We start from the raw sequence: 14,792 nt of genomic DNA, 5'->3' as shown, positions 1-14,792 counted from the left end.
AAGGGAAAAGCAGGGCTGGAGAAATGACTCAGCAGTTAAGAGCACTGTCTGCTCTGCTAGAGGTCCTGAGTTCAATTCCCAGCACCCACATGGTGGCTCACAACCATCTATAACATGATCTGATGCCCTCTTCTGGCGTGCAGGTGCACATGCAGATAGAGCGCTCATATACATTAACTAAATAAATGAATAAATAAATCTTTTGGGGGCTGGAGAGATGGCTCAGAGGTTAAGAGCACTGGCTGCTCTTCCAAAGGTCCTGAATTCGATTCCTAACACCCACATGGTGGCTTACAACCGTCTACAGTGAGATCTGGTGCCCTCTGCTGGTGGGCAAGCATACATGCTGGCAGAATACCGTATACATAATAAATAAATACAAACTTTAAAAGGGGGGTGGGGGCTCTTCCGGTCTCTTTGAGTCTGCACAAAAGGAATGCCATCCTCTGGAAAGTCCCGCAGTAAGACGCAGAGGGCTACCGCTGTGGCTCTTGGGCTGACCACCTTCAGAAGACGACACGTGGCAAACGCAGCGACCAATGCCAGGCACAAGAGAAAGTATAACTGGAGGGCCAAGGCTAAGAGACAAAACACTCCTGGGACTGGTCTGAGGTGGCACTGAAAATTGTCTGTCGCAGTTTCAGGCGTGAAGGAGCGACACCTAAGCCCACGAGGGCTGCTGCAGCAGCGAGTTCATCGTGAGGGTTTCAGTCATAAAGTAAATGCTCCGGTTTCAAAGAAAAGAAAAGTCAGGGGGAGCTGAGTGTGGTGGTGGATGCTTTAATCTCAGCGCTTGAGACACAGAGACAGCTGATCTCTGTGAGTTCCAGGCCAGCCAGGATAGAGACCCCATGTGAGGAAGGCTGGTTGGAAAGCGTCTTTCTGGAGTCAGTGGTCATACTACTAAGACGGGAACACCCAGGCAACACAGAAGTGGACATGGGAATCCTGGGAAGGAATGCAACCAGCCATGCTCACATCACGACAGGAAAAACACAGGAGCTGAAGCCACAGGTACACTGAAGCTGTTAGGACTAAATCGAAAGTCCAGAGGAAACTCCCAGTTAGGTTAGGTCAGGCCACAACCCGTTACCAGAGACTAAAACAAGGAATCAGAATATAGCACACACACACACTCACACAGGATGGGCTGGTACTGTGGTAAACAATGGGCCAGTAAACCTGTAAACACACAGTAGGCTCACAGACCATCTACCACCAGGCCACACTTCTTACACTCCACCTGCGCTTGGGCCACTGAGGCAGGGGGACTACCAGGAGCTAGAGACCCACCCTGGACGCAGAGTTCCAGGTGAGCCTAGCCTAAAGTAAGGCAGTGCCCCAAAATGGAGGAGGGGAGGAGTCTGCAGACCAGAGCTCACCTGGGGAGCCATACCTAGTGGGTTCATGTCACTGCCACGGGGAAAACAGGCTTATAGAGCTGTGACTCGAGGGGCCAGATCAAGAGCTGTGGAGGCCAGGACCTCTTTTTCCAAGTTATTTTTGGGTATGGGTGTTTGGCCTGCGTGCGTGCCTGCACACCATTTGTGTGTGTGGACCCTCTGGGGCTGGAGTTACAGATGGTTGGTAGCCGCCGTGTGAGTGCTAGGAATGGAACCCGAGTTCTCCTGACTGCTGAACCATCTCTCAAGCCCCTGCCCCCATGTATAAGTGTTTTCACCTACATATGTGGGTGGGAGATACCACGTGCTTGCTTGGTACCTTCAGAAGCCAGAAGAGGAATTGGAGCCCAGGAACTGGAGCTATGGACAATCGTGGGCCACAATGTGGGTGCTGGGAATAGAACTTGGGTCCTCTGCCAGGGCAGCCAGAAATCTCCAGCCCCTGAAGACTGGGCTCACAGTTTGGGGTACCAAGCATAGGGCGTTTGTACATGTCTATCTGAACCTCTTTCTGGTTTTTCTGAAAGCTGTGAAAACATTGGGACAAGACAGGCAGTGGTAGCACACACCTTTAGTCCCAGCCCTTGGGCCTAAGGCAGGTGAGTCTGAGAACAGGACAGCCAGGGCTACACAGAGAAACCCTATCAAAACAAAATAAAAACAAAGCATAAATAAATGAAAATTTGGGGAGTGGATGAAAAGGGATGCTCTTTAAAAAAACATTTACTTTCCAACAAAATAGAATTTTTAAACTTATTTTTAAAACTCTCTCTTGTGTGTGTGTGTGTGTGTGTGTGTGTGTGTGTGTGTGTGGTGGTCAGAGTGCAACTTGTGTAAATTGGTCCTCTCCTTCACCATGCATATCCCAAGCGTCAAAGTCAAGTAATCCAGCTTCGCTGCTTCACCCACTGAGCCACCCGGCCAGCCTCTGTTTTGTTTTTTCAAGACAGGGTTTCCCTGTGTAGTCCTGGCGGTCCTGGAATTCTCTCTGTAGAGCAGGCTGGCCTTGAGCTTGGAGCTCTGCAGGCCTCCGCCTCCTGAGTGCTGGGATCAACGGCGTGCGCCCCCGGCGGTGCAGCTTTCCTTTTCTTGCACGTGCTTGTGTGTTTGGGCACGTGCACGCCCGCACGCCGCGCCCCGGCTCGGGTGTGGACTCAAAGGGCACCTTGCAATACCTATCCGCGCAGAGAGCAAACCCACATCAGGCTTGGCAGCAAGCTAGGCTGTCATGCCGTCCTTGCATTGTCTCTGTGCGGCGGCTGGCCTTGTACGCCTACTCCTCCTGCCTCTGCCTCCCAAGTTCTGCGACTGCAAGCGTGCACTGCCATGGCCAGGCTTGAGGGGATGGCATGACCTGCTGTACCTCAGGCCTGGCCGCTCATCCCTCTAATCCTCATGATCAGGAAGCTGAGGCAGAAGAGGGCTGCCTCCATTGGAATCGAATCCGTGAACACAGCTCCTTCAGCCTGCCACGAGTATCCCAATGTCTACACCCCCCAAAGTCAACTAGAGGCCCCATTGCCTTGGATCAGGGCTCCCAGGAAACGTATGAGGTGCCTGTTGCTCAGGCACCCTGATCAAGAGCTGAGTGACCCAGAACGTCAGGGCAACCTGCGCTCCACCATTAGAACACCAGCTCCCTCCTCCCGTGAGAAGGCGGGAGTGGTGGTGGAGCGTGAGAAGGAGTGTGGTGGAGCATGCCTTTGGTCCCAACTCTCATGACGCGAGGCTGCAAGGGTTGCAAGTTCGAGTCCAGCATTGGCTGCACAGAGGCCGTAACTAGCCTGGGCTGCAGAGCTGTGATGCAGATGCCCTGCGTCCCTGCTGCCCAGCTGCGTCCCTGCTGCCCAGCCACATGCCAGAACTTATGAGTCTAGAGACTGAAGAGCGGAACTTAAATTGTTGCTGCCTTTTGAGACAGGCTCTTGCCATGTAGCTCTGTCTGAGCTCAGAATGGAAATCACCCTGCCTCAGCCTCCTACATTCTGATCTTACGGCATGAATTACTCTACCCAGCTCAGGTGAGACAGGCTCTGTGTAGCCCTGTCTTAGGAATTCTGTAGGCCAGGCTGGTCTTGAACCCACAGAGATCCACCTGCCTTCTGCATGCTGGAATTTAAGGCATCCATCCATCATGCCCAGCTTAACTTGTCACTTTTTTTGGTGTCTGGGTACCACACGTATGCAGTGCTCCCAGAGGCCAGAAGATGGCACGAGGTCCTCTGGAGTTACAGGCAGCCGTGAGCCACCTGGTGAGCTAGGGCTCCAACCCAGGTCCCCTTAGGAGAAGCTCATGCTGATCTTGAATTTATTGTACAGCCGAGGGCTCCCTGAACTCCTGACCCTACCTCCACCTGCCAGGCGCTGGGGTGACAGGTGGCGATGACACAACCCTCCCTCTGAGGATTTTAAGTTTTAATTGACATCCTAATAGTCACATTTGGCTAGTGGCTACTGTTTCTTTTTTCCGAAAGACAGCCCTGGAGTCTGGAAGATGACAGGCTTGGCCACAGAGCTGTGGAGGAGAGGAGGGCAGTGGTATCTCTTTAAGATGGTGGTTGAAAGCCCTGGTAGCACTGGGGTGGAGAGCCTCAAGCAGCCGTCGAATGCGCCTCTCGCCTCTTTATTCCCGACGCACATTCGCCTTTTCTTCGTTCAAGGTCCTCATCACACCCTGGTACCCCCATTCCTTCTTGGCCTCCTCTGAGCTTCTGGATGCCTCTTGCTGCGCACGCCGGGGAGACAGAGCTTCACACTTCTTCCTGCTGTTGACTAATGGTTTCTGGCAGGAATCAAAGACCACATGACCCGTCCGGGTACCTGGACCAGGGGGATGGGGCTTCCAGTTGGCTTTGGGAGGCATCTGACGATGCTTCTGGCAAGCCGGGGTTACGGTATCTGCAGTGTGGTATACCCAGTCCTGGCTGCCTAAGGGCCGGGAGGGAGGCTGCAGCTCAATCAGTACGGGGACCTCAGAAAACGTTTTCAGGGCAGTGGACGCCACATGGGCCTTGGAAGGGCTGGTGTTCTGACCGACTGGGACAGAAGTCCAGGATGCTTGCTGCTTGGCATTGTCCTTCTGAGAAGCCATCTTACCTGCAACGGATTTCACTGGGGAAGATGACAGCATCAGTGTTTGAAGTGGACCCAAGACTTGGACAGAGTCCGTACCTGGAACAGAGCCCGTTTTCTCATTGGGGCCTGAGTCCTTGCAGGGGCAAGCTTGCTGGGTAGGGCCTGGAGGCTTAGCGTGAGAGCCTTGGCCAAGTGCTGGGGCCTGGTGAAGACCAGGGTTTTGACCGGCTGATGGGCACTCCTGAAGGTCCGGGTCTTCGCCAACATCTTGGTCAAGATCCAGTCTTTTCTTGGCATTGATGAGGCTATGGCTCTTGTGGAAGTCAGAGTCTTGGTTAAAACCTGGGACTCTGCAGATTCCAGAATCTTGGCTAGGGTCTAGATTCTTGCTGTCTTCTGAGACATGTGTGAGACCTGAGCTCTTGTGAAGGCAAGAGGTTTGGTCAAGCCCTGGGCTCTTGGGGTCGTTAGATTCCTGGGCGCACCCTGCGCTTTCGTTAGCTTCAGAATCTTGGGTGCGGCACGGGGTCTTCTGTGGCCTAGAGGCTGGAGTGAGGCCGACATCCCTGCAGACTCCTGGAAGCTGAACACCTCTTGGGCCACTGTTAACTCCGGAACCTTGAGAGGGGTCTGGCTTTGTTTGGTTAGTTGCCGGGCAGAGATCTTTATTTTTGTTGGTTACAGGGTTTTGGCTTGATGCAGTGTTCCTGTGGATCACAGAGTCTTGCAGAAAGCTCAAAGTCCTCTGACCAGATGACTGATTAAATATTATATTTTTGGGGAGGCTGGAAGGTTGGATGAGACCTGAGGGTGGATGGTTCCCAAGGATGCCGGCATCCTGAACAGCAGCGGAAGTCCTCAGGCTGGCATCTTCATTGATATGTAGATTTTTTTGAAGGTAGGACCCTTGGGGAATGTTTGGATTTGTGCAGAGAAAAGGATCTTGAATATGGGCTGGAAACTTGTAGGAACCCAAGTTCTTGTTGTGGCTTGAGTTCTTGCAGAGTCCTGGACTCGGGGTAAGGCTTGGGTCCTTCTGGAGGCCTGTATCTTGGGGAAAACCCCAGTTCCTGGGAGCCCCAGAGTCCTTGGCAAGGGATGGGGTCTTCTGAAGACCGACGCCCTGGTTAAGGTTTTGGTTCTCGGGGTTCGGAGCTTGGATTAAGGTTTGGGAAACGGTGGAGAACTGAGAAGGGATGGAGGAGTGGGGAGACGAGACAGTGTGAGTAGACGTGGAGGTCGAGAGGAAGGTGGGGGCTTGTGTTGAGCTGCAGGGCTTCTGGGGGTGAGACTGAGGAGCAGCGAAGGTTCTGGGGGAGACAAGAGGCAGGGAGAGGGTGCACCTCGAAGGGCTGGCGGGCAGCGCGCTCTGAGCCGCGGTTGGAGAGTGGAGACAAGGTTTAGAAGTCGTGTCCTGGGTGTAGACCAGGATCTTGGGGTAGGTTGGGGCCTGGGGTTCGTCATTTTTCCTCTCAGAGCAGCAAGGATGAAAGCTGCAGTAAGGGAAGGTCTTGGGCTGGGGGAACTTATCTTTGGCATTGTCTGAGATCTTCCATTCCATGTTCCCCAACTCCAGGTAGCCCAGGATAGACCCTGCAGGAGGCTTAGCACTGTCCCCAGCTTGCTGCTTTGGTGTTTGCTCAGCAGTGCCAGAATTGGCCAGGCCCTCCACCTCCTGTGTCCTGGAGAGGTTGCTTGCGTCCTTCCTGAAGCACTGAGAGCCGTTCTTCAGGAGAGGGCTCTGCTTCACTCTGCGGGCATCGTAGACCACCCGGCCGGTGGAGAAGCTGGGAGCAAAGCTAGCCCGAGTACAAGGAGCGGGAGGCAGGGTGGCAGAGGCTTGGGTGGTGGGCACAGTCTGTGACCGTGCTGAGGCAGGGGCTGGGGCAGAGGCTGAGACAGAGGCCGGGGCACTGGAGACTGGGGCAGAGGCTGGGCTAGGCGCTGTGGTATGGGCATGGGAAGGCAGTAGAGAATGGAACGGGGCACATGCTGAGGCTGGAGGTGCTGTTTGCTCAGGGGAGTGAGTCAGGGCACATCCTGGGATTTGGATGGGATCACAGCCTTGGGACTGGAAAGACGCACATGTAGGAGCCTGGACTGAGGGCTGAGGTAACGAATGCGCTGAGGTTTGCCCGGAGATGTGGGCTAAACTCTGTGCTGGGGTGGGGGCCGGGGTGGGGGCTGGGTTAGGGGGCAGGATGAAGGACAGGGCCTGACATAAGCTTTGCCTGGAGATGTGGGCTAAACTCTGTGCTGGGGTGGGAGCTGGGTTAGGGGGCAGGATGAAGGACTGGGCCTGACCCAAGGCATGGGCCTGATGATAGGTTGGGGCCTGGGCTGGGGGGTGGAACGGGGTGGGGGCTGGGCATGAAGCACTGGTTGGTTCTGGGGCTTCACTGAGGGCTGGGGTATGGGCCGAGGTATGCTCAGGCCTGAGCTGAGTGCGCTCTGAGGCCTGAGGCTGGGTGCCAGGGCGCTCGTGGGTGTTGGCTGAGGAAGAGGTTACAGCCTGGGCCGGAGCATGGGGCAGGCTGCCAACCGCTGCCTTAGTCTTGCTGTCTTGGGGTGAAGAGGGTGGAGCCGAGTCCAGCTTGCTTGTCTTTGGAGTCTGGGGAGCAGTCTCTGGCCTGGGAAATGAAGCAGCTTGGATCTTCGTGACTGCGGCCTGAGGATCTTCCGCAGCGCCCATCAGCCCCCGTTTCCACAGTTCCCAGGGAGCATCCGAGGAAGCTCTGTCGTGTCCGCACGGGGGTGGCATCCGCAGGTTCTCGTCATTTGTGTCTGGTATCCAAGAGTCAAGGTGATTGACAGCCCCGAGCAGGAAGCTGCGGTGGTGGAGCCGGGAGAGCATTCTTGGGCACGGGCTCTTGTTATCGGCTGCGTGCCGCATACACGTTGGTTGGCTGGCCAGACCAACGGGTTGCTTATCTGCAGGGAAGGACGAGTGGGAAAGGACAGGGTGCTCAGGGGGGGCGGGGCTGTGACCAAGGGGACAAGCCACATCCCCAGGGGACCGTGCAGAGTCCCACTCACCTTTGGGGAAAAAATGATGGAAAAGAATCCGCAGGGAGCACTTCAGATGCTTCCAGAGCTGAGGGAAGCAGGGGAAAGAGGGCCCAGAGGCAGGTGAGCCTCAGAGGCCCGTGTTGGTCCAGCCACACCCAGCAGCCCCCTGAGCATCACCGAGCTTGGTAGTGGGTGACCGTGATTACAGTACTCAGGAGACTGAGGCAGGAAGGTCTTACTTACGTTTGTGATTCAAACTGAGCCACATACTGAGACCAACAAGCAGACAGAACCCAGGCCCCCCTCCCCTACCACCCAGACCCTGCCCTGACCAGAGTGACCACGTTGAAGCCCACGTTGAGCATGATGAAGCTGCCCAGAAGCAGAAGAATCGAGTCTCCCAAATCCTGGCATTTCCTGAGGTTGGTGCCTGAGCATGCTTGGGCTCCATGGTAGACTTGTTCACCCATGACTCAGGGTCCCAGGACTACCTGGGCTCCATGTCCCCCACATACTAGGAAACAGACTCCCCCTAGTGGGGGAGGGGAGGAGAATTGCGTCACAATGGAGCAGGTGACTGGCATCACAATGGGGCCGTGGGAGAGATGAAGGTACCTGGTCACCAGTCTGAGCCTGAGGCCTAGGCCTGGAGCCCTTCCCTTACACATCGTCCCCCGCACTGTTCTGTCCACTCAGCTCAAACACACCTCACTCCTGCCACCGAAAACCCAGACTCTCTCACCCCTCCCTTGATCACCCCTAAGATTGGGGCGCCCACGACCTTGGCTGGAGCATAGAGCCTTGGGTTTCCTCCCACACTGAGCCTCAGGCTTTGACCTGCCTTGTCCCTGGCTCCAGCCCTTCTCTCCCCCACGCCCCAGCAAATTATTTTTTATTTTGGTTTTCGAGACGGGCTTTCTCCGTGTAGCCCTGGCTGTCCTGGAACTCGCTCTTGTAGACCAGGCTGGCCCTGCCTGCCTCTGCCTCCCTAGCGCTTGGGATTAAAGGCCTGTGCCACCACCACCGCCTGGCTCCAACAGTTTATCCTATCTTATGTGTGCGAGCACATTGCCTGCGTGTGTGTGTGTGTGTGTGTGTGTGTGTGTGTGTGTGTGTGTTGCATGGGTGCCTGGCACACCTGGAGGTCAGGGGAGGACAGCAGGTCCCCTTGCGACTGGAGTTAGATGGTTGTGAGTCAGCATGCGGGTGCTGGGAACTGAGTCTTCTCTCGGGCCCTGACCTCAGGCTCAGGCACAGCTTCGTCTGTGCCCGGAGCAGAGGAATAGGGGCAAGGTGGGTGCCTGGAGCCTGATCTGCAGCTTCGAGCTGGCGAGCCCTCTCCCACAGAACCAGGAGGCCCCGGGCAGGGTCAAGGCAGGAAGGCGACAGGGGCGCCACGCTAAGGCGGGGGCTGCTTTCTGGGTTCAGGAACACCGGCTGGAGAAGGGAGAGGCTGGAGGCACAGACAACGGCGAGGGGTTCTGGACTCTGTTTATTCCTCGCCCTGCTCCGCTGCCCCGTTCCCCTGCCGCTCAGGTAAGTTTGCAGGTCCTGCCTCTGTGCAGAGAGGGCCTGGACGCCGACGTGGACGGGGGCGGCAGGGAGCTGGAGCGGCCCCTGGTCTCCTGCACCTGCCGCTTCAGCTCCAGGCTGTCGTACACCTGGTAGCTGGCGTTGCCACCCGGATTCCGACTGAGTGGAACGAAGCTGGTTGGAGACGGGGTCGGGTCGGAGGCCTGCAGGTCCGGCAGGGGCTGCGAGGAGTGAGGCATCGCGAGGCCCGAGCCGGCGGCCGGCGCCCGTTGGTACGAGGCCTCGCCCAGCGTCGTAAGGGAGGTGGAGGTGGTCAGAGGGTGCCGGGAGGGGAAGACCTCGGTCCAGTCGGACGGCCGCCTGCGCTCGTGGGACTCCCGGGACGCGTAGCCCACGTGCCCTATGGACTGGGGTGGACTCTGGTTGGCTTGGCTGTGGGCGTAGCTGGCGAGGCTCGGCCGGTGGGCCTGCGCCGAGCTGTGCTCGCGGAAGCCCGCGACCTCGGGCCTGGCGGTCCTGGGCACGAGGGCGGGTGGCTCGGGGCCCTCCGTCCCGCGCCGCCGCGGCTCCCAGGCGTCGTGGGGAATGTGGCCGCCCGAGGAGAAGGGGCTGTGGCCCACGGTGAGCCAGGAGGGGTTAGGGAGCAGCCGGCGGGGCGGCGGCGGCGACGAGGCCCAGGGCTCGGCTTCCGCGGGCCCCCAGCTCCGGGACTGCGAGTACCGGGGCCCGAAGGCCTGCAGCCTCAGCTCCGACTTGGCTTCTACTCGCTTGGGCAGGCGGCGCAGCTCCGGCGACAGGTAGAGGGAGGGCAGCGGGAAGCTGGCGAGGATTCCGCCCTGGCGGCCCCACAGCCCCGCCTTGGAGGCCAGGCCCACGGGGCTGCAGAAGCTGCCCCAGCCCCGGCGCGGGTACTTGGAGTGCGGGCAGGGCTGGTCGTCCTCCGGAAGGGAATCCCGCCGTTCCAGGTCAAAAAACGGCGTGGGCCGCACCGAAGACTTCCGGCGGCGCTGGGCTTGTTCGAAGAAGGGCGCCCGGAAGCTGTGGGAGAGCTTCCTGCTCTGCCGTCCGGGCTGGTGGTCGTGGTGGTCGGGGTGGTCGTGGTGGCCCTGGCGCTGGAAGCTGTGGCGCCTCTGGTGGTGGCGGCTGTGGCGGCGCCTGCGGTTGCGCCTGTTGCTGCGGCGCTTAGGGAGGGAGTGGTGAGAGGAGGAGAAGTAGCGCGTGGGCCGCGCCATCTTCACTTGGACCGGGTCGAGGACGCAGTGGATGTGAACGTCCTGTGTGTTGGCGGGGGCCGCTTTGGGGGGACACTGAGCCACGTGGACTTCGTCTGTGAGAGACATGAGCCGGAGGAGTTCAGGGTTAGGAACACGAGGCCCTGGTTTGTTAGGATCAGGGTGTGTGCGTGTGTCTGTCTGTCTCACATACTTACTCTTCTGCTTCATCCAAGACAGCATCTTGTCTAAAGCATTCTGGAGGCCATGCCACATCTGGAGGTGGTGGGGAGACCGGAGTGAGGACCAGCTTTCTAACACGGTCCCCATTCCCAGCAATCCCCCCATTTGTGCAAATGACGCAAGCTTGAAGCTGCTCTCCTGCTCGGCCTCCTCCATGCCCACGGTGAGCCCCAGGGGTCACTGACCATGGTCGTCACGTTGATGCTGATGTTGACAATGATGATGAGGCCCAGCAGCAGGAAAAGGGTGTCCTCGGCATCCTGGGGGCTTTCTTGGTATTGATTGCTGCACCCCAGGGGCCCCTGCCACAGCTGGTTTTGCATGGTGGGGGGGTTCTAAGGCCACCTGGGCCACCCCCCCACCCAGCCCAACCCACACTGTATTCGTGCCAGTCCTGAGGGGTGCTTACTCTGTGGGGAGGGAGCCAGGTCACAATGAGGCAGGCTGGAGTCATAATGCAGCGGTGGACGCTCTTTTATTCCCCTTTGACCCCTAGCGTGGCTTCTATTTGACAGAACACGGCTCCTGGGTACTTGATTCCAGTCTTCTCGATGGCCAACTTACCCCGTATCCAGTGCCTGGCCAGAAAGTACAGTATTCTCAGTCAGGAGACATCTTCAGTCAAAATATCCATAAAGGGTCATTGCTCTCCTGACACACATTTCATGCCTGCTTTGAGGCCAGCCTCTGAGGTTGGCACCCGGCAGTACCAGCTCTCCCCATGCTGACCGCTTCCTTGCTCTGATGTTAGCACCATCTCCAGTGCTGGCTCATTTGCTTCGGCGCCAAGCCGACTTCCACCTTGCTCAGAGATGTCCCTGCCAACCAGGAACCCCAACCATGGTTCTCCTTCCATCCAAAGAGACAGTCCTCTTGTTGACCCGCTTCGGCCTGACTGCCACCTTAAGAAAACCCCAGCACAGCCAGGAAGCGGCACACACCTTTAGCCCCTGCCCTTGGGAGGCGAAGGTGGGCGGGTCTCTGCATTCGAGGCCAGCCTGGGCTACCACCAAGTGAGCTCCAGAACAGCTAATGCTAGGCACAGAGAAACCCTGTCTGGAAATACCAGAAAAACAACTCCCCACCCCAGCACAGCATGGTAGCAACAGGCTGGGCAATCTTAGCTGCTGGAGAAGCTGAGGCAGGACGATGGTCCCAGGCCACCTGGGGCTAGTGATAGCACACACTATAGTTAAATGGCAGAGTACTTGCCAAACATGTTTCCTCAGCACTAGAGAGTTCCCACACTCCACAGAGCCCTAACTGAGGACAAAATCTGGCCTAAGCCAGGTCACCGGCCACCTGTCTGTGAGGGAAGCACGCTGGCCGCAAGGGTGTGGTTTGTCTAGTGTCGGTCTAGCAGGGGACCGGAGCAGACGCTGCAGGCCAGACTGCACATGGCTCTTGCAGAGGACCAAGCTCAGTCTCCAGCACTCAGGTTGGGTGGCTCACTCATACCTAGATCTCCTTCCCGAGGATCTGACACCCTCTTCTGGCCCCCACCGCACCTTCACTCAATTGCACATACCCACCCCAATGTAGACATAGGAAAAAAAGAGGGTTTGGGCATGGTGACACATGCCTTTAATTCAAGCACTCCAGAGGCGGAGGAAGGCAGATTCCTGTGAGGTCAAGGCTACACAGTGAGCGCCCATCCCAAAAACAAAACAAAAACCAAACAGGGCCCTATATGATCTTCCCTGGCTTGGAACTCAAGAGGTAGACCAGGCTGGCCTTGAACTTGCAACAACCATCCTGCCTTCGCCTCCAGAGCACTGGGTTGCAGGCGCAGGAGACAGGCGTTCATGTAAGCCGCTGACCATCCTTGAACTCCCTGACCCTTCCTGCTTCCACCTGCCAGCCAAGCATGTTTTAGACAGCAAACTACTGAGCAAAAGATGGAGGAGCAGTCTCTGTGGTCCCCACATGTGACAGAATAAAGTTAACTAAGGGATCAGCAACTTCTTTGTGGGGTTTGTTTGCTCTGCTGTTACTGTGTCTCGCCCCGTCTAGCCTAGAACTGGCCGTATAGCCCTGCCTGGCTTTGAACTTTCAGTGATCCTCCTGTCACAGCCTTCTGAATTCCAGGGGACAGGCATGCATGACCACTTGATTTCAGTTGAGTGTGAGTGAGAAGAAAAATAGGGTGGTTTGTAGAAAAGATGCTCACATCTTTTGTGAAAGGTGACGTCCGTTTCCTTCAGCCTGCACTCACGTGGTTTCTGGTTCTCAAGATGGTGTGTGTTCGGGAGGCTCTCAGCCGTCTCCAGAGCAGGGCAGCGGGCCAGTTTCTCTGCTGCTCAGTGGATGGGTATTCGGAAGAGGGGACTTAGTAAAGCATAGGCTGGGCTGATTCCCGGCAGTGGAGAGTTGTCTGCCGCGGGGGTGGTGGGGTTGGGAAGGGAGAGGTACAGAGTCTAAGGGCTGCTGTCTGTGGCCTCGAGCATGGCCCTTGGCCTGAGCCTCCATCTTTTTTCTGTGACATAGAGAGTCATAAGGACATGGGAGCTGAGATATTATGAGAAGGTGCCATGTGGGAGTACCCCTGTTATTTTACTTCCTGCTTCTAAGTCTATTCTCAAGGGCTGCAGGAACTTCCAGTACTGCCTGGGAGATGGAGAGAGGCTAGTGAGCCTCCCTCTCTCCGCCATCTTTGCCCAACAAGACCGGAGCGTTAGAGAGAGCTGTGCTTCTGCTGGACCTGTAGGCTAACCCTGGGCTCCCTGGACCTCTGGGCTAGGGCCTTGCGGCCTGAGGTCTGTGCTTTAGAGTTCAGGACCACCTGGGCACCTGACTGGACTTGGCGGCTTAGAGACAGTTGGGAGCCTTGTTACCATCAAGGGCCTTGGAGAGGGCCTGAGAAAAGAGCCTCTGAGGGCAAGAGTGACAAGGGTCCTCAGGGCTGTAGACCCCGAGTCGAGGGAGGTCCTTCACTTAGCAACCAGGGGTTCTGGGCACAGTGACAGTCCTTCCCTCCATACCACCACAGCCCTCTTCCTCTCTCCTTTTAATTTATTCTTTTGTCCCCAGTCACCTTCCCTTCAGGGGACGATACACCCAATCTCTGCTTGTCCCCTCCGCGGCGCTAGATCCGGAGACCAAGGGATAACAGTGAGACAAAGCCTCCACCTCCCGCGTCAGCTCTCGTAGCCGGCGCCTTACCTCTCGGGCATCATATACTATTCGGCCCGAGGACCGGCGCCGGCTTATCTCAGGGACATTGGCCGGACCCAGATAGGGCGGCGAGGGGGGCTGGCACTGCCCTTGCTCACCCTCGGCACCTGCCCCCGGCCCCACCCCATCATTTTTATGGCAGAGAGCCTCCGGACTGCGGGGCGGGGGGTTCACAGTGTACACGTAGGCCTCCAGGTCCTGCTCGGACCGAATCTCGGTTTTGAGAGGCCTTCCCTCTACCGTTGGCTGGAAGTGGATGGTCTGGGGAGATTGCTCCAGACAGTCTTGAGTCCAGGGCTCCCAGACCTCCTGTAGAGATTGGAAGTCTTCCCAGTCCTTGTGGCCAGCGCAGTGGCGGGAGCAGATGGCTGGGCGCTGGTGTGACGGTGCTTTCTCATCGTCAGTGTCTGGGGCCCAGGCTACTGGGCGGTGGGCACGCCGAGACGGAGAGGCTCTGCGGCGATGCCGGCGAGCGAGTGGGGGAGTCACGGTCATTTTCACAGGGTCCATGGTACATCGAAGACGGACTTCTGGGCAGGTCTGCTTCTCAGCTGAAGAAAGCCTGGCGGTTTCTGTGGGTGAGGGAGGGGAAGGCTGGTGGAGGGGCTGCCTTCAGGACAGGGGGAGGTGGGGCTTTGAGGAGCTGCAGCTCGATGCAGTCAGGTGCTTTCTGCCCCTCCTCGGCCCCAACCCCTGGACGCTCTTACCTTTCTCATAAATGATACGGAACATTCGGTGTAAGATGATGCGGAGTCGGCTCCAGAGCTAGGTATAGGAGGATATGGTGACCACAAGTAGGTCCTTATAACCAGGCCTGCCTCCCAGCCACCCCAGCCACCCCTCCATCCCTGACCAGGGTCACCAAATTGATGCCAATGTTAATACAAATGACGAGACCCAATAGCAACAGAATGGAGTTTCCCATGTCCTGGCAGTTGTTGGTGTTGGGGTTTTGATAGGAGGCCCACCCAGGCCGTGGCCGCTCAGCCAGGGCCATGGCGGTCCCTAGGGCCACCAGGGCCCTTAGGCCCCCAGCCCACTACCTCTAGTGTTCACTGGCCTGCCAGCCTGACTCAGGGGGTCCTGAGAGTCAGCGGGTCACAATGGAGCTGGGCTTTTCCTCATAATGTGACAAGATGAGACA

General features: G+C 57.4%; 3 protein-coding genes across 3 annotated transcripts; all 3 read right to left on the bottom strand.

The window, feature by feature from the left end:
- Window positions 1–4,026: 4,026 nt before the first annotated feature.
- On the bottom strand, window positions 4,027–7,957 carry Spem3 (SPEM family member 3). The gene is made up of 4 exons (XM_055593989.1): window positions 7,820–7,957; window positions 7,515–7,572; window positions 6,783–7,409; window positions 4,027–6,422 (listed from the first exon to the last, which is right to left on the bottom strand). Exons 1-4 carry the CDS (start codon window positions 7,955–7,957, stop codon window positions 4,027–4,029), a joined length of 3,219 nt encoding a protein of 1,072 aa, XP_055449964.1.
- A 1,003-nt stretch (window positions 7,958–8,960) lies between these two features.
- Spem2 (SPEM family member 2) lies at window positions 8,961–10,797 on the bottom strand. Its single transcript, XM_055594308.1, has 3 exons — window positions 10,660–10,797; window positions 10,450–10,507; window positions 8,961–10,347 (listed from the first exon to the last, which is right to left on the bottom strand). The coding sequence occupies exons 1-3, from the start codon at window positions 10,795–10,797 to the stop codon at window positions 9,020–9,022; spliced, it is 1,524 nt and encodes a 507-aa protein (XP_055450283.1). The 3' UTR covers window positions 8,961–9,019.
- A 2,654-nt stretch (window positions 10,798–13,451) lies between these two features.
- On the bottom strand, window positions 13,452–14,645 carry Spem1 (spermatid maturation 1). The gene is made up of 3 exons (XM_055594400.1): window positions 14,502–14,645; window positions 14,356–14,413; window positions 13,452–14,220 (listed from the first exon to the last, which is right to left on the bottom strand). The coding sequence occupies exons 1-3, from the start codon at window positions 14,643–14,645 to the stop codon at window positions 13,505–13,507; spliced, it is 918 nt and encodes a 305-aa protein (XP_055450375.1). The 3' UTR covers window positions 13,452–13,504.
- Between the last annotated feature and the right edge of the window lie 147 nt (window positions 14,646–14,792).

This window comes from Psammomys obesus, unplaced genomic scaffold, assembly GCF_907164565.1.
Source record: "Psammomys obesus unplaced genomic scaffold, mPsaObe1.curated_primary_1811, whole genome shotgun sequence".
Lineage (NCBI taxonomy): Eukaryota > Metazoa > Chordata > Mammalia > Rodentia > Muridae > Psammomys > Psammomys obesus.
The sequence above is the reverse complement of the archived record's forward strand: the minus strand, read 5'-3'. Positions and strand labels throughout refer to the sequence as shown.